Here is a 19427-nt window from a genome sequence, read left to right as displayed (position 1 = left end):
TTTATAAAATCTAAGGAAAGCCCATTATTCATTCCATGAGAAAAGAAAACCTAATAATTACATTGTAGTATACATTTGCTAGTCACTTGAAAACCTAAACAATCACCAGTAAAGCATATATCATTGTACAACACACTTATTGGTAAAACAAGCTGTGCATCACATGAAGCTTGAGCCAGGGCTCAAAGGTAGTTGACCAAGGATCTATATGTCGAACCAGGCTTCCACCCATCTGGGATTACATTTTTTGCTACTAGGGTTTGTCCTGAGTACTGTGATGTCAACTGAATTGAGAAAGGAGGTTTTAATTCATAGCCAGCATCCAGCTTCCAAACAGCTCCCCATGATTGTTGCATGGCTCGCCATTTTCCCGAACCCTTTAAGGTCTCCTTTAGGGCAACACCAGCAAGGTCTCCATCCCCCTCTTCAAACTCAACCAGCACAGAGAAGGAGTTAGGGTTTGCGCCTAGGTCTACTTGGAATGCTATGGTTTTTCCTGAATAATCACAAGCAACTCTATGGACAGAAAAACAAAATGTTAGGGAATTAAGAGGAATGTGTTATTAGTATTTTGGCTCTTAAAAAATGTCGAATTTTTCATTATACCGTGCGTATCGAATTTCCAAGACTCCGGCATTGCGAAGTTTTTCTTCTTGACCGGGGATTGCCATGGCGCCAAATGCCGTGCCACTGAGGTCAAAGTGTGCAGATTGGGAGGCACAGGGACCTCCGGGGCAGAAGTCTGTTATGACCACTCTCACAGGACGGCCAGAACAGGATGGATGCATACGTTTGGTGCATTTCACCTAACAACAGTGGGCGGTGATCTTTATAATATATGAAGATGATCTAAGCATGAAAAGTTTTCTATCTTATCAACTAATATTGTATTTCATTGCTGTTTGATAAAGTCAATAATGATTGCATAAACTATTTGAATAACAAATTCGAATTACATTTTTTATTGTTGCTTTTCCTGAGCATATTGATGTAATAGTATATTGGGGTTTGTTTGATAACGTTTTTTTAAAATAGTACTTCTCAATTATTTTCAAAAACAAAACTCTATTTGAGAACTTAAACATGCATGGAAATAGTTTTCTAAGCTTATTCTAAATGAAATTACTAAGCAATTATGTATAGTATAAAAGTTTTTAATGTATTCTCCATATTATCCATTAATTGTTGCTCAAAATACTATAAAAAAAAGAAAAAAGAAAAAAAAAACAATTGAAAATATCTAAAATTTATTCTAGAAAATAGTCTACTTTTTATATAAAAAAAATTCTAAAGCTATTTTGGGTCATAAGTTAATCAAATGCATCTTTTGACTTAAAAAACAAACTTCAAGAAAAGTGTTCAAATAGTCTTAAAATTTTTTTGAGCATTTTTGATAACTATTTTCGAAAACAACTCTTTAAAATAGTTTTGAGAACAATTTTTGAAAACTATTCTTTAATTTTGTAAAAAAAAAGTTTGTTTGAAAATCTAAAATATTTTTAACCTATTTTTAAATATGTTTTAAAAATAATTTTTATATCTAGTATTTTATTTTTAATAATTATACATGTTTGTATAATTATTTCTTAAAATAACTCTCAGAAAACAAATGAAAACAAAATAAAACAATTAAAAGATATTCTTTAAAAATATTATATTTTCTGTTTTTAAGAACAAAAATAGACAATTGTTTTTGTTTGTCAAATGTGTCTTTTGTGTTTTTTGTTCTAAAAAATAGAAAACTATTTTAAAAAACAGTTTTCAAACTGACATTTGTTTCTTGTTATTATTTGCAATTGGAAACCATTGAGTTTTGACTTACTTTAATTAAGTCTTGGATCACTAATTTACCTTAAGCAATGCATCAAAGTCACCTTACTTCGGAAGGAAAAAAGAAGTCCAAAAAATCTCATTATTTATTATGAGTCTCACTTATTCATTTGATTCTTCAATTATATTTGTGTTAAATTCTTCAAATTATGAATGAGATGTATAGTTTCATCATCACGTTACATAAAATACTAAGCCTCATCCATAAATTCATTTAATTTGTTTCACCAACCTCTCATGACTTCAATGTGATATACACTTGAAAAATTTTGAGAGAATTTTAAAGCTCGATGAAGGGTACCTAAAAGGAAGATATATAGGAGCAATCTCCCATAGATTTTCAAGGAGTGGGGTCGGATTGCTAGTGGTGCTCCATTATGATATAACAACAAAGAAAAAGAGAGGTCCAATAAGACATGCAAAGCAATCAAGCCCATTCCATATATATGGTCCCCATGTTTACGTATGAATCAACAAGTGGGGCAAAATGTTAAGAAATGGTTCTGAATGTGTTTCTCAGTATATAACCTTTCTCAGATGAGAATTCCTTGAACCACTAGCCACCGAATCCATGAGGTAAGGCAATGTCAAAAATAGTTCTCCAAATGAGAGTTTGAGCTTAGCCCAATGGCCCTTCCATCGGCTGTTAACAAGAATTTTATATAGCTCCATTAACATATCATGGAAAGCTTCTTTAATTTAAACAGACCAACAAGTACTTAACTCCAATTAATATTTACATGCTATATGTAACACTTTTTCAGTTTTTAATCAGGCAGGCAAAGGGGTGCAACTTTAGTTGTAGCTCAGGTATTTGTATCTTAGTTGGAAGTAATGTTATACCTGGTAACAGGCTCCACATTCCTTGCCTGATTTGTAGAGAGATGGGCCTATTCCAGTAATCATTGAAGAGAAAGGAGGCTGTGACACTGCATTTCCATATCCACAGGATCCTCCTGCACCCATTGTAGATATATATTTCATCATTAAACAGTACTGCAAAAGGCTCTTCTAAAAAATTAACAAGCAAAGAAAAGAAATTAAATGGAGAATACCATCACTTCCAGCTCCTTCAGGACTGCCATACCAAGTGGCACCTGCAGATGCCCAGTGAGTTCCTGCCCTCGACAAGTTAAAATACTTGGGTTTGAAGCTATGGCAAGTCTCAAAACAGCAAAGGAAAGCTAGCAAAAATGAAAAGGAGAGTACAGAAGAAAAGAGAGACAGATGATCAAGAGCCCTAGCCATGGCTACACTCCTCTCTCACTCACTGCTTTACCAAACCCTAGTGAACTGCTCTTGGCTGCTTAGCTTGTGATTGCTGGTATGAATTTACAAGTATTTATAGAGGAAAAGCATGTGGTTTGTAGCTATCAGTCCACTTAGTTTAATTATATTGCAATCACCTAGCTTAACTCTTGGGCTGGGATTAGTGATTAACATGATTTTTCAGGTTGGTAGTAATTCAGTTTAATTCATATTGGTGACTGATGCATGCAGAGTTAAATCCCTAGCTATCATTCTTAAATTACTGAACTAGCTTGTCGGTTGTCTTAATTGGTGATCAACTGACTTTTAAGTGTTGGCATTATGCTATCTCATCATTTTCGTATAGAACAAACATAATAACCCCCAGATTTCTTCATTAAAATATACTGGAAAAGATGCTGTCTAAGATTATTTTGTAGGGGTATTTAAAGAAATTCTGACTTTTTCTGGTATAACCCATATGTATCATATTAAAATGGCCCATGCAACACACGGCTGAGAAGCCATGCCGTAAACAAGGTCATTCTACCTAACATTTTGAAATTCTCTTTTCTTTGAAATTTTTTACCTACTTTATATTTTTAATTATCAAATTCATGTTATATATTCTAATGGTATAGGACAGACATTGAAAGCCCTCCTTGTTGGAAACGTCTCCTTGTCGATACCCATTTTTTGGTCTGTCATATTTAATTTTATGGGTTAATTTCATTAATACCCTAAGGTTTACTATTAATACATTAAACCATTGCAGATTTCAAATTTCATCGATTAACACCTTTATAAATTATATTTTATATTTAAAATTTATTTTTTAAAGAATAAAATTTAGTGTTTAAAGAGTTAACATTAAGCACTCCTATTTAAAATATGTTAACTTAAATTCTTTTAAAAAAATAAATTTGATGAACAAAATAAATTTATAAGAGCTCTAATCGACAAAATTTGAAACCAATAAGACACCTCTCAAATCACGGGGTCTCAATGAAATTAACCTTTAATTTTATTTATTTATTTTCTATTATACATAGAGTCTGAACATACTCAATTTCTTTGGGAGGTAATAATTTTTTTTTTTTTTAGTCAAAACATGAATGAAATAACCAAGTTGCAGGTGTTCACCCTCAATAGGATGAAGATTTTCACTAAGGCTATGTTTGGTTCCCGGAAAGTACAAAGGAAAGAAAAAAAATGTTAAGGAAAATGATTTTCTCATGTTTGGTTGTCCTATGAAAAATATCAAAGAAAATAAAATATAATTAAAACTAATTAAAAACTTATGTATTTTTAAATTATTTAATCTTTATATTGATGAGTTAAAATAAATAAAATGAGTTTGAAGTAACAAAAAAAATAATTGATCAACTTTTAATTTATTTTTTTATTTTCCTTCACTTTTTCTTTCTTTCCACTTTTCCTTTGTATTTTCTTTCCCTCGCATTTTCCCTCAAATTTTCCGGGAACCAAACATAGCCTAATTGTCTAAATTTCCCTTCTACTGTTTCAGCCAAAATAAGAATGAAAAATACAGTGGAATCCCAAATTTATCCTTCAAGTTTCATTCCCCCACGAATTCATCCATTCAGATCACAACAAAGATGAATTTTAACTCATGGCTTATCTTTCTAAAGTCGATCTCTCCCTTATATTAATAGCCAAAACAAAAGCTCAATAAATACATAGCCAAGCCGACCAAAATGATGCAATCAATGGCTGTTTCTTGACTTGATTATTTCCATATGGCCTTCAAAAAGTCACTCAATCACACTCGCATAAGATTCAAAGATCTGTCGGTTGAAGTGGAGCCCAGTCGATCTTCTTATTACAAATTTTTGCTAAACAAAAATTTCCTTGGATTCTGCCGTTGATGGTGGTTGTTGGTTGTTACTTATCCCCTCCGAGATTTTTATGATGCATCGAACGGCTGGTGTTGGATCGGGGGTTCACTGTTTCAAAACTTTATTAGGCCATGAAGCAGATGGATGTGATAATACATTGATGATTTGGTTGGACATTAAATTTAATGCTGATTAAGTGTTGGATTTATTCATCTAAAACTTGATTAAAAAATCCCTTTGAGAAGGAGATCTCACCCACCATATCTTTCCCTTTCTAGTCTTACTGCACCATGCTCTGTTTATTCATCATTTTTATGTAATGGCTCTTGTTTTATCATGGGATATTTTACCAAAAAAAAAAAAAAATTATCTTATTAGTCATTGTCATTCCCAAAAGACCAAGTGGATGGCTTGATGCCATGAGACAATTCCCTCTTCTACTAATTAATCAATTTGTATATATTATGGAAGATTTTTGTTTTACCTTTTAGGATAAGTAGTATCAAATGTAAATTGTATTAGGGTTCCAAACATGTCACATATTTTATGCAGTTTGACTCATTTTCGAGTTGATTTATTGCACTATCCGATCGGGTTGATTAGCACTTGGTCTGAATGGAGTGATTAATTAATGACAACATGCTGCCTTATTTGTTGTTAGCCACAACTTGGTTACTTAAGCATACTTCCATTGTGGAATCATCCCATACAAATCATGGCCTTAAAAGAAAAATGATGAATAGAAAAGTTTTGGTTATTAACAAAGGATGAGAAGGGAAAAACATAGAAATTTTTAAGGGGATTCTTTGTCTTCCATACTTTGGATTCTTTGTCTTCTATATTTTGGTACTATCTATGAGAATAAGAATCATAAAAGTGGAAAAGTTATGTCTCAAGCCTCTAACATAGGAAAATCTAGTAGGGAGATACCTCTGTGTTTGAATATCAGGATTCCTCTATCCTAATGATCTATAGATTTATGCAATAACAACATTTAAATATTTAAACCTTAGATCTAGGTGCTCAAAAAATGATATTTGTAATCTTCTAGATTAATTCAAGTTGGTGACAAGGGTGGTGTGGATCTTGAATTCCTTATGATCCTTCACCCGATGGCTTTCTCCTAGACCTTGACATTTGAGAATAATGGAATCCTCTTTATAGGAATGGAGGCTAGGGGTTTCTCTCTTTGAAAGACAAAATGACTAAAGTATTAAACTCTTTATATAAGTTTACTTGTGGGCTTAAGTGACTTAAGCCCCTATTGAGCATAGCTTATTTAATCTAATCATTTAGGTCCTAATTAATTAGTTAGTTGTATTGTGCTCGAATTAATTAATTAACCCAATCTAAAAAGACCATTTATAAGTTCTTGTACAATGTGCCAACAAAGAATATAAGCTTGAGTATAAAACATTAGGACGTATAGGAAAAAGCTATCTCCCTTATAATTCAATTTTGAAGTTGACTCAACTACTTACTACGAAGAGGCAATTGAACTCTAGTATCTTATGATATTAGAATAAGATAAATAGAACTCAAGTCCATGGTCTACTATCCACTGTATGCAAATTCCTCATGAATTAGTGTTTGTAATATAATGAAATGGATGTTATCAACCTCTCAAGATTACCTCTACCATTCTTGGGTGTCATATTCTCTTACTATGTGATTAATGACATACTCTAACTTATGAAGGGCAGATGTTAAATTTCAATTAAGGAATTATTATGATCATATATTTCTTTATCACATGTCCTTAGGATCATTCAAGATGACACGTTGTCTCAAACTTATGAGTTATCATAGCGCCTATCTTGATACGCTTGTTGCCTTCATCAATTGTGATCTAATTCATAGAGAATATATGACCACCTCAAGGTCTTATTCGTAGGTCAAAGTCATTGAAGACTTTAACACAAACTCAATATCCTCTCAAGGTTAAGAGACTATATGGTATAATAGCTTAATGGGATTATGACTATTTAATAGCCAATGTCGTGACTCATTACAAATCTTATTCAATGTGTAACCATACATACTAGTGCACTCACCATGGAAAACCCATCCCGATGACCAAGACTAGTTATCCTTCTAATTAAGAGGTAGTGCATTACAACCTCAAATGGATTGCCCAAGTTCATGAACTAGTTATAAACGAGTCATCAACTTACAAGAAACCTATTGGATATTTTGTTCAACTCTCAATACACCTAAGTCATATACAATGTAAGTGATGTAGGCTTGAATGCTCAACATATAAAATGCATGAAAAAGACATTGAAAGAAGAACTCAAATCATAATACAAATATTACTGAAATCTATTATGGCTACATCATGTCATACTTTTCATAACCCTATCCTAACACTCTTTCCTAAAGGATCTAACAACATTTGCAAAACTAACTTAACCAATAGCATGAGCAATTTAAGTAGTGGTTATACTCGATCTCGCAACAAAATAATTAGCTTAGCAAAGAGAATGAAGTACTCTCATCACAATTAATTGTATGATTTGAAGTAAAAAAATAACATTAAATAATAAGTAAAAATAACTAATTTATTTTTAAGTCTACATCTTCATTTTATCTTTTTATCCTCATTTGCCTTAATTACCTTTATGATCTCTTTTACTACTCTATAACCTCCATTATTACTCAATCTCCTTTGCCCTAATTATATTTATAAGGAAAAATATGTTAATTTAATGATTTAGAAAAAATTTTAAGTTAGTTTTATCATTCAACGTGTTTAATTCTTAAAGTAAAAATTAAATAATAAGTTTTAACTCAATAATTTAAATATAATTCAACTTAAAGTTAAATTAAATCATTAAATAATAGGTATTAAGTTTTACCAAACACCCCTAAGTCATTCACACCTTATCCATATAATCTACATAACCTAAACCTTGAGTTGGACCCGTCTAAGTTGCACTCCTAACTTTATTTCATGGGTTTAGACACCCACCTAAATGGGTGTGATTGAAAGTGGGTTTGATTGAAAGTTGGCCCAATCTTGAAAGTTGGCCCCAAACTCATGCCAAAAGTTAGCCCAAAGGCATGGTAGAGCCATAGTCCCAAACCCATCTTGTTAGTGCTTTAGGGTGAGTCAATTTCATATTTTTCATGGGCTACAAACATTAACAAACCTTATTAAGTTCAAAATAGAAGGAAATCACATCTAAAATAAATTGCATCTTTTTACTTGAACTGTGACCATGCCTCCTTTGTTCCAACAAACAGATGGGTCTTTCTATGAAAAAATACTTTTTAGTATTGCATCCAAAAGTGCCACCCAATTATAAAATATCATGATTTAAAAGTTTTATTATTTTGCATTTTATTTTTATTTTTCAAAAAATTTAATCTCATTTCTTTATACCTTCATTGAATGATGTAAATTTAACCATTTGCTTTAACATCTAGATTACAAGTTCATTATGGTACTTGGGATTTTAACATTTTCATGAACAGATTCATCCAAATTCATCAAACTAAATGTTTCAGTACAATTATACAATGAAGCATCATCTTTAATTATCCTCACACAAGAGAAAGACTCTCAATGTATTGAAAGGCATAAGACCACCCAAATGCTAATGGACAATCAGTGTCACTGGTCTGGTAACTCTTACTACTAAAATTGAACCCTATAACCTTACCAGGTATATGCAGAGCTAGAAATGAATCCTCCTCTTTTTCTCTTCTAACAACACACAGTACTGAAAATGAGTACATGTAGTCATATTCCTCATGGTAGCCCTCTATTATGCCAGGAAATGCCAGGGCGACCCCATTAAGATCAACTCGAAACTTCACAAACCACCCAGAATGGTCTCTCTCCATCTCATACACATTAAATTGTGTTGTAGAACTTTCGTAAATTTCCACAAGATGTAAATGGCCACAAGACTCACCAAAATATCTAATCCCCCTCTCATTAGAATCATCAGGAACAGGAGGCATTGGCATTTCTCGAACAAGCTCTTCGTTCAGATCAAAATATAGTGAAGCTTCCCTTGGACTAATCCAATGTATCGCACCATTCCAGTAAACTCCACTGGGAAAATCTACCGAAATGGGTGCAGCGAAGGGAACTCCAGAAACTCTCCAAGGACCCGTTTCTGATGAATAAATCTGAATCTGACAATGATCATAAGATGATTTGCAGCGCTGAACGCAAACAACTTTGTAGGTGTGTGATTTGGAAGGGTCGAAAGCTAAATTGACCCCCAAAACCCGCCTGACAGAACGGCCACAGAGTGGAGGAAGGGTCGTGAATTGCTTGGTGGTTGGATTATAAATGTAATATTTGCGCTCAGAATCATTGTAATCAACGCTGGAACAACAGAACAAACCGTTACAAGACTGTAGAATTTCTATACCACGAGGGTGGTCCACAAAAGTGAGAGATGTGAAGGGTGCGCTAGTCTGCAAAGGGTCGAGAGGAACAAAGCTGAAAAGGGGGTTGGTGACCGGGGAAGGGCGGTGCAAGAAGAGGGCGGAGACAGGGTTAGGCTTAAGGTTTTTGCGGCGAGAGAAATGGGGATCAGTGATGAGGGAGAGCCAATGTTTGGAGACAGATTTGAATTTGAGGAGTGATTTGATGGGAAGGCGAAGAAGGAGCTCCGATAGGAGGTCATCATTGGAGGCTACAATGTGGGCAGATGATTCCCGGCTCGAGGATTCTTCTAGAGTTCTCATTCTGATTCTGATTCTGACTCTTTTGACGGAAAGCATATTGCTGGGATTTGTGAGGATGGGAGGAGGATCTGAGTTATTGTATGCTTTCTGTCAGGCAAGTTTAGTTATATGGGAGGTGAGTATGCTTAGAATTGAGAAGTGTGCTTAGGAAGAAAGATTGCTGAAGAAGCAGCTTCCCCATGACTCTTTCTCCATAGTAAGTAAGAAGTTAGGTGGCTAGAGGAATTTCATATATTTTGGTCAACCATTTGATTTCTATATAAAAATGTAGAAAAGGGCTAGTAGTATTGACTATTATATATTATTAGAAACACATAAAAATTCAGGAGCTTTTATATTGACACAATGCAATAGGATCTGTCTCCAAATGCACAAGGTATATAATGAAGGTTTAGATTATGTTTGGTTTCGGAATATTTGAGGGAAAATTTAAGGAAAAAAAATAGAATGAAAAAATAGAGGGAAAGAAAAAATGTGGGAAAATAAAAAATAGGTTAAAGTTAATAAATTATTTTTATATATTTTTTCAAACTTATTTTACTTATTTTTCTCTATTATATAAATATTAAATAATTTTAAAATGCATAAATTTATATATAATTTTAATTATATGTGATTTCTTTCATATTTTTCTTAATAAATCAAATATGAGAAAACTATTTTTCTTAATTTTTTTTCTTTTATTAGTACTTTTTGAAAACCAAACATAACCTTCCTGATCAAATAAGTTGCAAATTAGGTTAATAAGAAATTCTCTAACCCAGACTAGCTAAGAGGTAGAGAACTCGGAACCACAAATTGAACCATAAAAATTAACCCATAATTCATCGAGACCCTTTTAGCATTTAAGATTATTAAAGAAAAATAAACACAATATGTTCATTAAAAAGTTCAAAGTTTCCTAAATATATAATGAAAATTTTCAAAAAATCAATAGCAATTATATGGGCTCAACAAAGTATTAATATTAACATAATTTTAGATTTTTAGTTCAAATAGAGAATATTGTCATTTTTTTTGTCGCTAATCTTGAAAACTTTTTCAAGGAATCTTACCAACTTTTTTATAAGGGATCTTGTTAAGCTTTTTGCGGTGAATCTTGTTTAGCTTTTGTTTAAAATCTTATTGATACATATATTCATAGGTTGTTCTTTGATATCCCATGATCACTTTGGAGTACCTACTAACATTTGACCCCAATCATAAAATGGGACCGTAAAATATGTGATTATAAAAGTAAAAAGAAAAAAAAGAAAAAAAATATTAAAATGGTAAATATTACCTATTAAAAAGGTATAAATCAATGTTTTTATAATCAGATTGAAATTAAATATAAAACATCAAAATTTGAGAGGTTTCCAGCACATCATCTAACTTTTCTGGGGACACTTCCAAGTCTTCCATATTTCTTCTTCTATCGAAGATTCATCCACCGACCACACACAACCTACCTCAAAACACTTTAGTAGGGAGTTGAACTTCATTACTTCAGCCAAGTACTAATTTTTTCTGTCAAATGTGGCTTGAACTGCTACATTTTTCGGTCGTGGGAGGGCTCTTTGCCACCAGGGGAAGCTTTCCAGCACACCATTGAGGGTGGAGAGTGGTAGGGAGCAACGGGGCTTTGTAGTTGGGGGGTTGGCGACAGGGATTTGCAGCATTTTGGGGGCGAGGTTGGGAGGTTTCCAACGCGTGGCACGGGTGGAGGGGGGTGGGGGGTTTCCTAGCATCGAGGGTGTGCTGTCAGTGGGATGATGCTCTAGGCAATAGTGGAGGTACCGTTGCCGATAGGACGATGGTCCAGGCGATAGTGGAGGTACCAACCGTGCGAAGGAAGGGGAAAGAAAATGAGTTGTTGGGAAAAATAAATAAATAAAAAAATAAAAAGAAAAGTGGTTGAACTGGACGGTTCGGAGGAAACCGTTTGGTTCGCTAGTCGAACTGTCGGTTCAAGTGGTCTAATTTCGATTCAATCATTTTCTAGTCCAATTGGCTAGACTGGACCGAAACCGTGACCAGTTGGCAATCGAATCGTCTTGTCCGGTCCGATTTTTAAAACCATGGTATAAACACATACATCTCATATATGTAAAAACAATTTCAAGTATTTGCAAATATTAAGGTAATATTTGATATTTTTTTCTTATAAATGTAAATTTTTTAAGTAGAAATATTATGCTAAATAGTATTTGAATATTTAATTATTAATATGATTTAAATTTTAGAATTTTTTTATGAGTTTACCAATGATCAAATTGAGATTACATATATTTTTTCATGTTTTCATAAATTAAATTTGAGGATCTTGAAGAAGGAAAGCAAAGAATTTGTATTTCTTTAAGATAATACCATAGGAGAGGTTTCAATTATTTGCAAGTGTTAATGTAATATTTGCTATTTTTTTCATTTCAATATAAATTTACTTAAGTAGAAATTTTGGGTCAAATAATATTTGAATATTTAATTATTAATAGAGTTTAAATTTTAGATTTTTTTTAATTTTATGAGTTTACCATTAGTCAAATTGAGATAACTTAGTCAAATTTATTATCAATTGTTTTTGAAAATTTTCAATATTTTTATAACTTTTTTTTACACCTTATGGATTAAAAAAATATTATTTGTGATATTTTAATTTTAAATTATATATTTATTACATAACATAAATGTGAGAGTGAGGTTCTTGCATTTTTTGTTCACTTCCTCATATTTTTCCTATCTCTTCTCACATTATGCATTTCTCACTTTTAATTTTTTCATAATTTGTCACACATTCTTTCTACTCTCACATTGTTCACATTAGTAATTAATGTAATTTATTATTTCTTTTATATTTCTTTTAAATGAAATATAAAATAATAATCTAATGTAATGCAATAACATAATGTAATATAATATTCTAATTATTAGTTCTTTTATATTTTATTTCTTTTATGGATCATATGATGAACAAAGGAAAAGGAAAGAAAAGGAATTCATCATTAATATGAAACTTTTAAGTCCATAATGCTTAAAAATAATTCTTTTTATTTTAATTATATATTACAAGTGTTTAACTAGGTTGACAATTTCAAATAAAATTCCTAAGTGTTTCCTAACTCAATTTTCTGAATCCTTCCTCGAATTACTTGCCTAATGAAGATCAAGTATAGAATTGCTTAGGGGCCAAGGTATGTAATTGAAGTTAGAGATAAATGAAATTGAATCAACCATGTTTTTCAAATTATTGTTTTTCTTAAAATATTTTTTTAAGGAGTTAGGGAGGTTTAGGAAGCATTTTTTTTATGAAGTATTTAAATGTCTTGTTCTAGGATCGATCCAAGTTGTTATTTATTGATGATATTTTAACAGTTGAATCAAGGACTTTTTTCAATTTAAAAACCTAAAAAATTGCTTCCTATTTTGTGAGAGACACCTACAATTGTTTCCTTCTTGAGCTCTCTTCTCTTACCAAATTAAGGGTTTTTGGTTGCCAAGAAAATCCCCTTTAATCCTTGATTTTCAAATCAAGTTTCATCCGATTTTCTTAAAAATTGGTTGATTCTTCTTATTCATTCATATATCATTTTCTTAGTTGACTGAATTTGAGTGAAAACTCATTTTCTTTTTGTGTGGATTCAAGAAGAGGCAAGAAGAGGCCAAAATCAAGTTTGATGTAGATTTCAAGTATTCTTCAGAAGAAGATGGTGTGAAGCTAGAAATGGAAATGTACTAGTCAAATGGTCTATAAAGGATCAGTAAGCTTGAATTAGATAAAACCTTATATTCGGTTTTTGTTCTTTATAGTGGCCATTTTTTGTCACCCATGATTTTTTATCCCTTTAAAGATTTTCCACGTTACAATCTAGTGTTATTGTATCTTTCTCTCATTCTATTGTTTGATTTATTTTCAATTTTTTGATACCATTTGTTACTTGGGTATATAAGTTGAATAAAAGAAAACACAAATTGAAATTGATATGATTATTCATTGGATATCTTGAATAATTTTTCTATTAATTTTGGTTAATGATATCAATTAGTACTTGAAAATGAGTTAATGAGATAATTGTTCTTATGGATTAATTTTGGGAAGTATTGAAACATTTACATGTGACTTATATTTATAAATTATTGGAAAAGTGTTGTTACATTCATGCTTGCACGTGAGTTTTATCCTTTCTTAAATAGTTGTTGGATGGTGAGAAATATGTTCGAAAAGCTCGTTAAATTTGTTTTAAAAAAACACCTATTTCCTAGCCCCTTCTTCTTCTTTTAGGTGTAGTTGACTGTTGCACCCTCATGTATATCTACAACTATAAACAATGATTGCTTTGATATTTCTTTTTTTTTTCTTTTTCCTTTTTTGGTAACAAGATTAAAAATATAAAAGGAACACTAAGTTCTACAAAAATGAAAAAAAAAATCATCTCATTCACATAAATTTGTGTCAAATAATCAAAAAATAACATCACCAAAATTATCAAATAACTTTAAATAAATTAACATTATATCAAACAAACTAAAAATAAAAATAAACAAAAACTTCTAAAATAACATAGATATATATATATATATATATATATATATATATAGAAGTTAGTAAAGTTTTAAGATCATTTTTCATGTCAGTTTATAAAGTAAAAGCATCAAAATTTTGAAGATAAAAAACTTAATTATTAAATTGAGTTTAAATGCCAATTGATTTTAATTAAACAAAAAAAAGAGTGATATTTCTCAAGATTTAATTTAGTACAACACCTCATTTTTCATTATTGAATTGTCGAGATTACCTTTCTCTATTATTCCACTTTTCATGTACTAGTGACATTAGTGTAGAAAGATCAGGATAAGAATGATGGTTCTATTAGACACAACTTTAGAATTGATTATGTAGGATTCTTGACTTAAGATTAAATTCAAATTAATCTCAATAACTTTTTAAAAGTGATTAGATTACTCACTGAATTTATTATTTAAATATTTTAATTAGTTTTGGATTAGAAATTTACAATCTTATTTTATTTTTTGATTACTATTTTGAATTATTTATCATCTAGCTACTTGATGGATTTGTTAGACACTCATGTTTTAGGCTTAAGTTTGACATATAAAATAACTATGGTGCCCTTGGCCTTCGGGTTTGGGGTGTCACGGAATGACATTAGAGATAAAGGATAAGGTCCTATAGACTTATTTGCTTTGTTACAATTTGGGTTAGAAAATGTGTGACAAATCATCCCCACTTCTTTACGAAGATTCAATTTCTTCCAATAATCGAGTTATACTAATTCTAACCTATCATATTGCTTTCATTCGAATTCTTCTGCATGCCATGATTAATAGGTTATCATGGCCCTAAGACGCACTACTTCCTCCCGTGATAGTCAAGCATCAGAGCACCTTAGCTTTAGAAAAGAAAAATAGTTTTTACCTAAAGAAAAAGCCAATAAAAAAATAAAAAAAAAATAAAAAAAATATTTTTCCAAAACTTGGGTACAAAGCTTATTGGACATTAAAAATTTTAAAATAAAAAAAATAAAATAAAAGAAAGAGGTTTTTGACTACCAAAAGTTTAGATTTTGAACCAATTAAAATAGGCCTGAGCATTAACTATGAGTCTCAAAGTAGGTTAGCTTAACAAAAAAGAATTAGTCTCAAAATAGTTTGACCCAAGGAAAACGATAACAATAAAAAATATGGGTCTTAAAGTGGCCCGACCCACAGCTTTTAATTGGGCTTGTAAAAAGACTTTTAGTTTCCACAATCAATTGAAGGAAGGCCTGAATTATAGAGTCTTGGGTATTGAGCGCCCATGGAAATTGGGTCTTTATATAAATAGAGTTCATAAGGGAATTTAACCCAGCAAGAAAACTGGAAATGGTACTATAGGGCTCAAAGTAAGCCCAGGTATATAGGCCTGATAGTAACGCCCAAGAAAGGACAAATTAAAAAATTAGCCCAGGAAAACAGCCCAACAAAGAACAAATTTCTTTAAAAAAACCTTTTGTTTTTCCGTTGCCGGGACTTGAACCCGGGTCTCTCGGGTGAGAGCCGAGTATCCTAACCAACTAGACTACAACGGATCCTGTCTAATCGATTAGAACAAAATGATTTCAAAGAAAACAATATATTATAGGCTAAAATATTCCAAATCCATGCATACCTATCATTTCTATGTACCATAAAACACACCTGCTATAAATTTATAATTAATTTCTTTAGAAGTCACCCCTATGTTTCATTATTAAAAAATTTTATGAAATTAAATAAAATTAAAATATTAGATTATTGAATTTGGAATGAGAAAAATAAATATCAATTCCAAACACTCAAAACAACAACAAATTTATTCACAATTTAGGAATGTCCTTAAACAAAAAAGAGAAAGAAAAAATGTGGATAATTGAGATTGATTTTGAAAAATGACCGTTGGATGTTCCTAATTATGAAATACAAAGAAATAATATAAATTAATGTGTATTGGGGAGTATATATGAAAAAATTAATCAATTAATGTAATATCACAAAATAATAATAAAAAAGTAACCTCTAAAATATATACAACGACGTAGAGCATGGTGGATTATTTATAAAATATATCAAATAAAAATGAACTAACATAATCAAATTTGGGATTAACATTTTTATTAGTTTCTATGTTTATGATTTAGAAAAAGTGATTGTAGACCCCCATTTGGGGCATGTTTTTTTTCTTTCATTTTTTGCAGCTCACTTGCCAGCTGGAGGACTCTTTGAAAGCCAAGTGTTGCCTCCTGGTTGGTTGCTGTGGAATCAGCTTAGTGGAGCTGATGGGCGAATGAGAAAGCGACACCTATTGGAGGATATGTAGAGGATTCAGAGTCTGTTATTAGAGGAGCGCATGAGAGAGAGAAGGAGGTTTTTTTTTTTTTTTCTGTTGGAGAAAGAGCGTATCTGCAGGCCAGCTGCAGGAACGGTGGTGCTTTTGGACGCCGGAGGTGGTGCTTTTCAAAAGGGGCTTCAGGGGATTCTAGGAGCTGAGGAAGAGAGAGCAGGCTGTTTGGGCTTAGAGAGGAGAATATTCAGGGAGAGCTGGACGAGATGAGAAAATAAGGGAATGGGTTTTCTGAGTGTATTGGGTAGCTAGGAGAGCTAGGAGCAGCAAGCTAGAGGAGAGTGGTGTTTTTGGCTGCTGTTCTCTGGCAAAGGGAAGGAGCCATAGTCTGGAGCAGAGAGCTTTGGGGATAGAGAAGATTTCGGGAGCTTAGGAGTAGGCAAGCTACTAGAGAAGGGGGAGGCGGTTAGAAAGATTTTTGAGGGAGCTTTGGTTCTTCATGGCCGTTGAGAGAGACATTTTTGAGGGAGCTTCCATTGCCGTTTGAGTTGAAGGAGGGTTTCTACGGGCTGGTTAGAGGGAAGTAGATTCTAGCTAGAGAAGAGATTCTCTGTTTTGGTAGGCATTTTTTTTTTGCTTGAAGGACTCAGGTATAAACTCTGCAATCTTTTCATTTCTCCCCATTCACTGTTTTTCCTCAGATTGCTATTATTTTCTTTGACATTATGCTGTTTGGGGTGGATATTGGAGGCCACCGGTTTGTTTGTTGAGAGATAATCCTGCCTTTATGTTTGTCATTATTGATTTTAACTTGCTATGCCTCCATTTGTGATGATGAGATGCTCAAGATTCATGCCTGTGTCTACATTTGATGTGGCTCACTCACCTGCTCGGAAGATCCATGGATGATTCATGAAGTGGATTTTCTGAGATTTTCTTTATTTACTTGTTTTCTTTTATGCTCTGTTTCTCCATCTTCCTCTGTTTTCTGGTACTCATCCTTGGCATGCACCTGGTTTCTCATCCCGGCCTGAAGAAGCTATGTGAGGGCTCTCATTGAGTTTTCTTAGTTCATTCAGACTCAGGATGATCTGGTTGCTGAGAATCTCCAACTTCAGGTTCGTTTGATGTCATTTGAATAATCAGCAGGGTTGACGCAGCCATTGTGGTATGGAAGGGTAGTTTGATGATAAGAGATGTAAGTTTTGTGGAAGAGATATCACTCGTCTGAGACAGGGAAATATGTGCCAAGCAGGGAAGGTATCTAATGGATGCAACAAAGAGAGAAACTGTGGGTTGATTTGATAATGGTAAAAAAAAGGTGCTGGTGACAGTGATTCTGATTATTCATGCTATGCTAGGAAACATGTTAAATCCGGGAGTTGTGGAGATGCAACTGCTCAGGTGCTGGAAATGTAAGAAGCTCAAGAGGGGCCTGCAAAGGCTGCCACTCATGTTCTTGATAATGAGAATTTTCTGGTACCAGAGGAGACCCATTAGCCATTTCCAGTTGACTGTTTTCCCTCTCAACCTATAACTGATGCCGATAACTTGAAGTTAGTTGATGATACTCCTCAAGGCCACAACCAAGCTCTACAACAAGCCAAACCATTCCATCATCTTCACAGAACCTATTCTTCATACCCATTCCATCAATTCTCATGCACATTATTCCACCCTTCCCACTAACCTTCCACCATCCATCCAACCTGCCACCCCACTAACCCATCTCACACTAAATCCCACCACCTAGTCCACCAACTCCAAGCCCACTAAACCCCCAGCTAATTATTCTTCCTCATCCATCCCACACCCCTCACGCACATCTATCAAATTCACTTCCTACTCATGCATATAAAGTCCTATGCATGTAACCACCCCATTGGTCCCTACATGCCCATCCACTTCCTTAAGCGCTTCCACATCGCGTTCTCCTTCTAAATCTTGAGAATGGGAAGTACCGATGGAACCACTTACGAAGAGTACACCCATGAGGAGCTTGAGAAGGAACCATATTGACAATCTGAAAAGTTTCAGATCTCAATCACTTGTGCTGATGGCTTTATTGCCTTTCATATTGCTCGGCGTCTGAAGACGGAGGGTCACTATATTATTGCTTCTGACTGGAAGAAGAGCGGGCCTATGACTGAAGATGTGTTCTGTCGTGAATCCTATCTTGATTGATCTCAAGGTGATGAGCAATTGCTTGAAGATCACTATTGGGTTTGACCATGTGTTTAACCTTGCTGCCAATATGGGAGGAATTGGGTTCATCCAGTCCAACCATCCAGTTATTATGATGATCAGCTTCGACATGCTTGAGTTTTCCATGATCAATGGGGTTGAGAGGTCCTTCTATACCCCTAGGGCTTGCGTCCACCCGGTATTTAAGTAGCTGGAAATTAATGTGAGCTTAAAGGAGTCCGATACATGACCATGCAGGGTTCCAAGTTGCTTATGGATTGGAGAAACTCGCCGCAGAGGAATTGAGTAGGCAGATTCATAGATATATGATGAGAATTGGGTTTGATCCGTTTTCATTTGCTGTTAGAACGCTTGTTCACATGTACACCAAGCGCGGGAATATCGAGAAGAATGGTCAACCTGATGAGGCTTTTTCAGTTCTTTGAGCTGCTATTCAAACCAGGAACTCAGCCTGATCGCGTTACCTGTGTTGGGGTTCCTTTTGTCTGTACTTATGGCTGGTAGTTTCAGTTAAACCCCAGGGGATGAGATCCACCAGAACCTCGTTTCGGGCAACTCATTAGAGCCACATGGATAGTTGCATGGCTATTTTCCTTTCACCATTCTTTTAACCGCCGTACCCATGCCCACTACCTTTCCATACCCACACCCACCATTTATCATTCATTCCCTTCATCTCTTTTCCCCCCATGCTCATCAAGTTCATAAACACGCCCAAGTTCCCATCCCTTGTATTCATCAAGCCCATCACCATGCTTGTTCATTAATGATGTCCCCACTTA

At 33.5% G+C, this 19427-nt stretch overlaps 2 protein-coding genes, 1 non-coding gene and 1 pseudogene across 3 annotated transcripts; 1 reads left to right on the top strand and 3 right to left on the bottom strand.

Annotated features, from left to right (window-relative positions):
- On the bottom strand, positions 1–3130 carry LOC117910568 (expansin-B15-like). The gene is made up of 4 exons (XM_034824671.1): positions 2886–3130; positions 2674–2786; positions 607–806; positions 1–516 (listed from the first exon to the last, which is right to left on the bottom strand). The coding sequence occupies exons 1-4, from the start codon at positions 3076–3078 to the stop codon at positions 183–185; spliced, it is 840 nt and encodes a 279-aa protein (XP_034680562.1). The 5' UTR covers positions 3079–3130; the 3' UTR covers positions 1–182.
- A 5353-nt stretch (positions 3131–8483) lies between these two features.
- On the bottom strand, positions 8484–9657 carry LOC117910565 (F-box protein At5g07610-like). Its single transcript, XM_034824669.1, has one exon. It carries the CDS (start codon positions 9642–9644, stop codon positions 8484–8486), a length of 1161 nt encoding a protein of 386 aa, XP_034680560.1. The 5' UTR covers positions 9645–9657.
- Positions 9658–15636: 5979 nt separating this feature from the next.
- On the bottom strand, positions 15637–15709 carry TRNAE-CUC. The gene has a single exon. It is a non-coding gene; the product is annotated as a tRNA-Glu (tRNA).
- Positions 15710–18354: 2645 nt separating this feature from the next.
- LOC117910564 lies at positions 18355–19070 on the top strand (annotated as a pseudogene).
- The last annotated feature ends 357 nt before the right edge of the window (positions 19071–19427 follow it).

The sequence above is a fragment of the Vitis riparia genome, unplaced genomic scaffold (genome assembly GCF_004353265.1).
Source record: "Vitis riparia cultivar Riparia Gloire de Montpellier isolate 1030 unplaced genomic scaffold, EGFV_Vit.rip_1.0 scaffold781_pilon_pilon, whole genome shotgun sequence".
NCBI classification, from domain to species: Eukaryota; Viridiplantae; Streptophyta; class Magnoliopsida; order Vitales; family Vitaceae; genus Vitis; species Vitis riparia.
The sequence above is the reverse complement of the archived record's forward strand: the minus strand, read 5'-3'. Positions and strand labels throughout refer to the sequence as shown.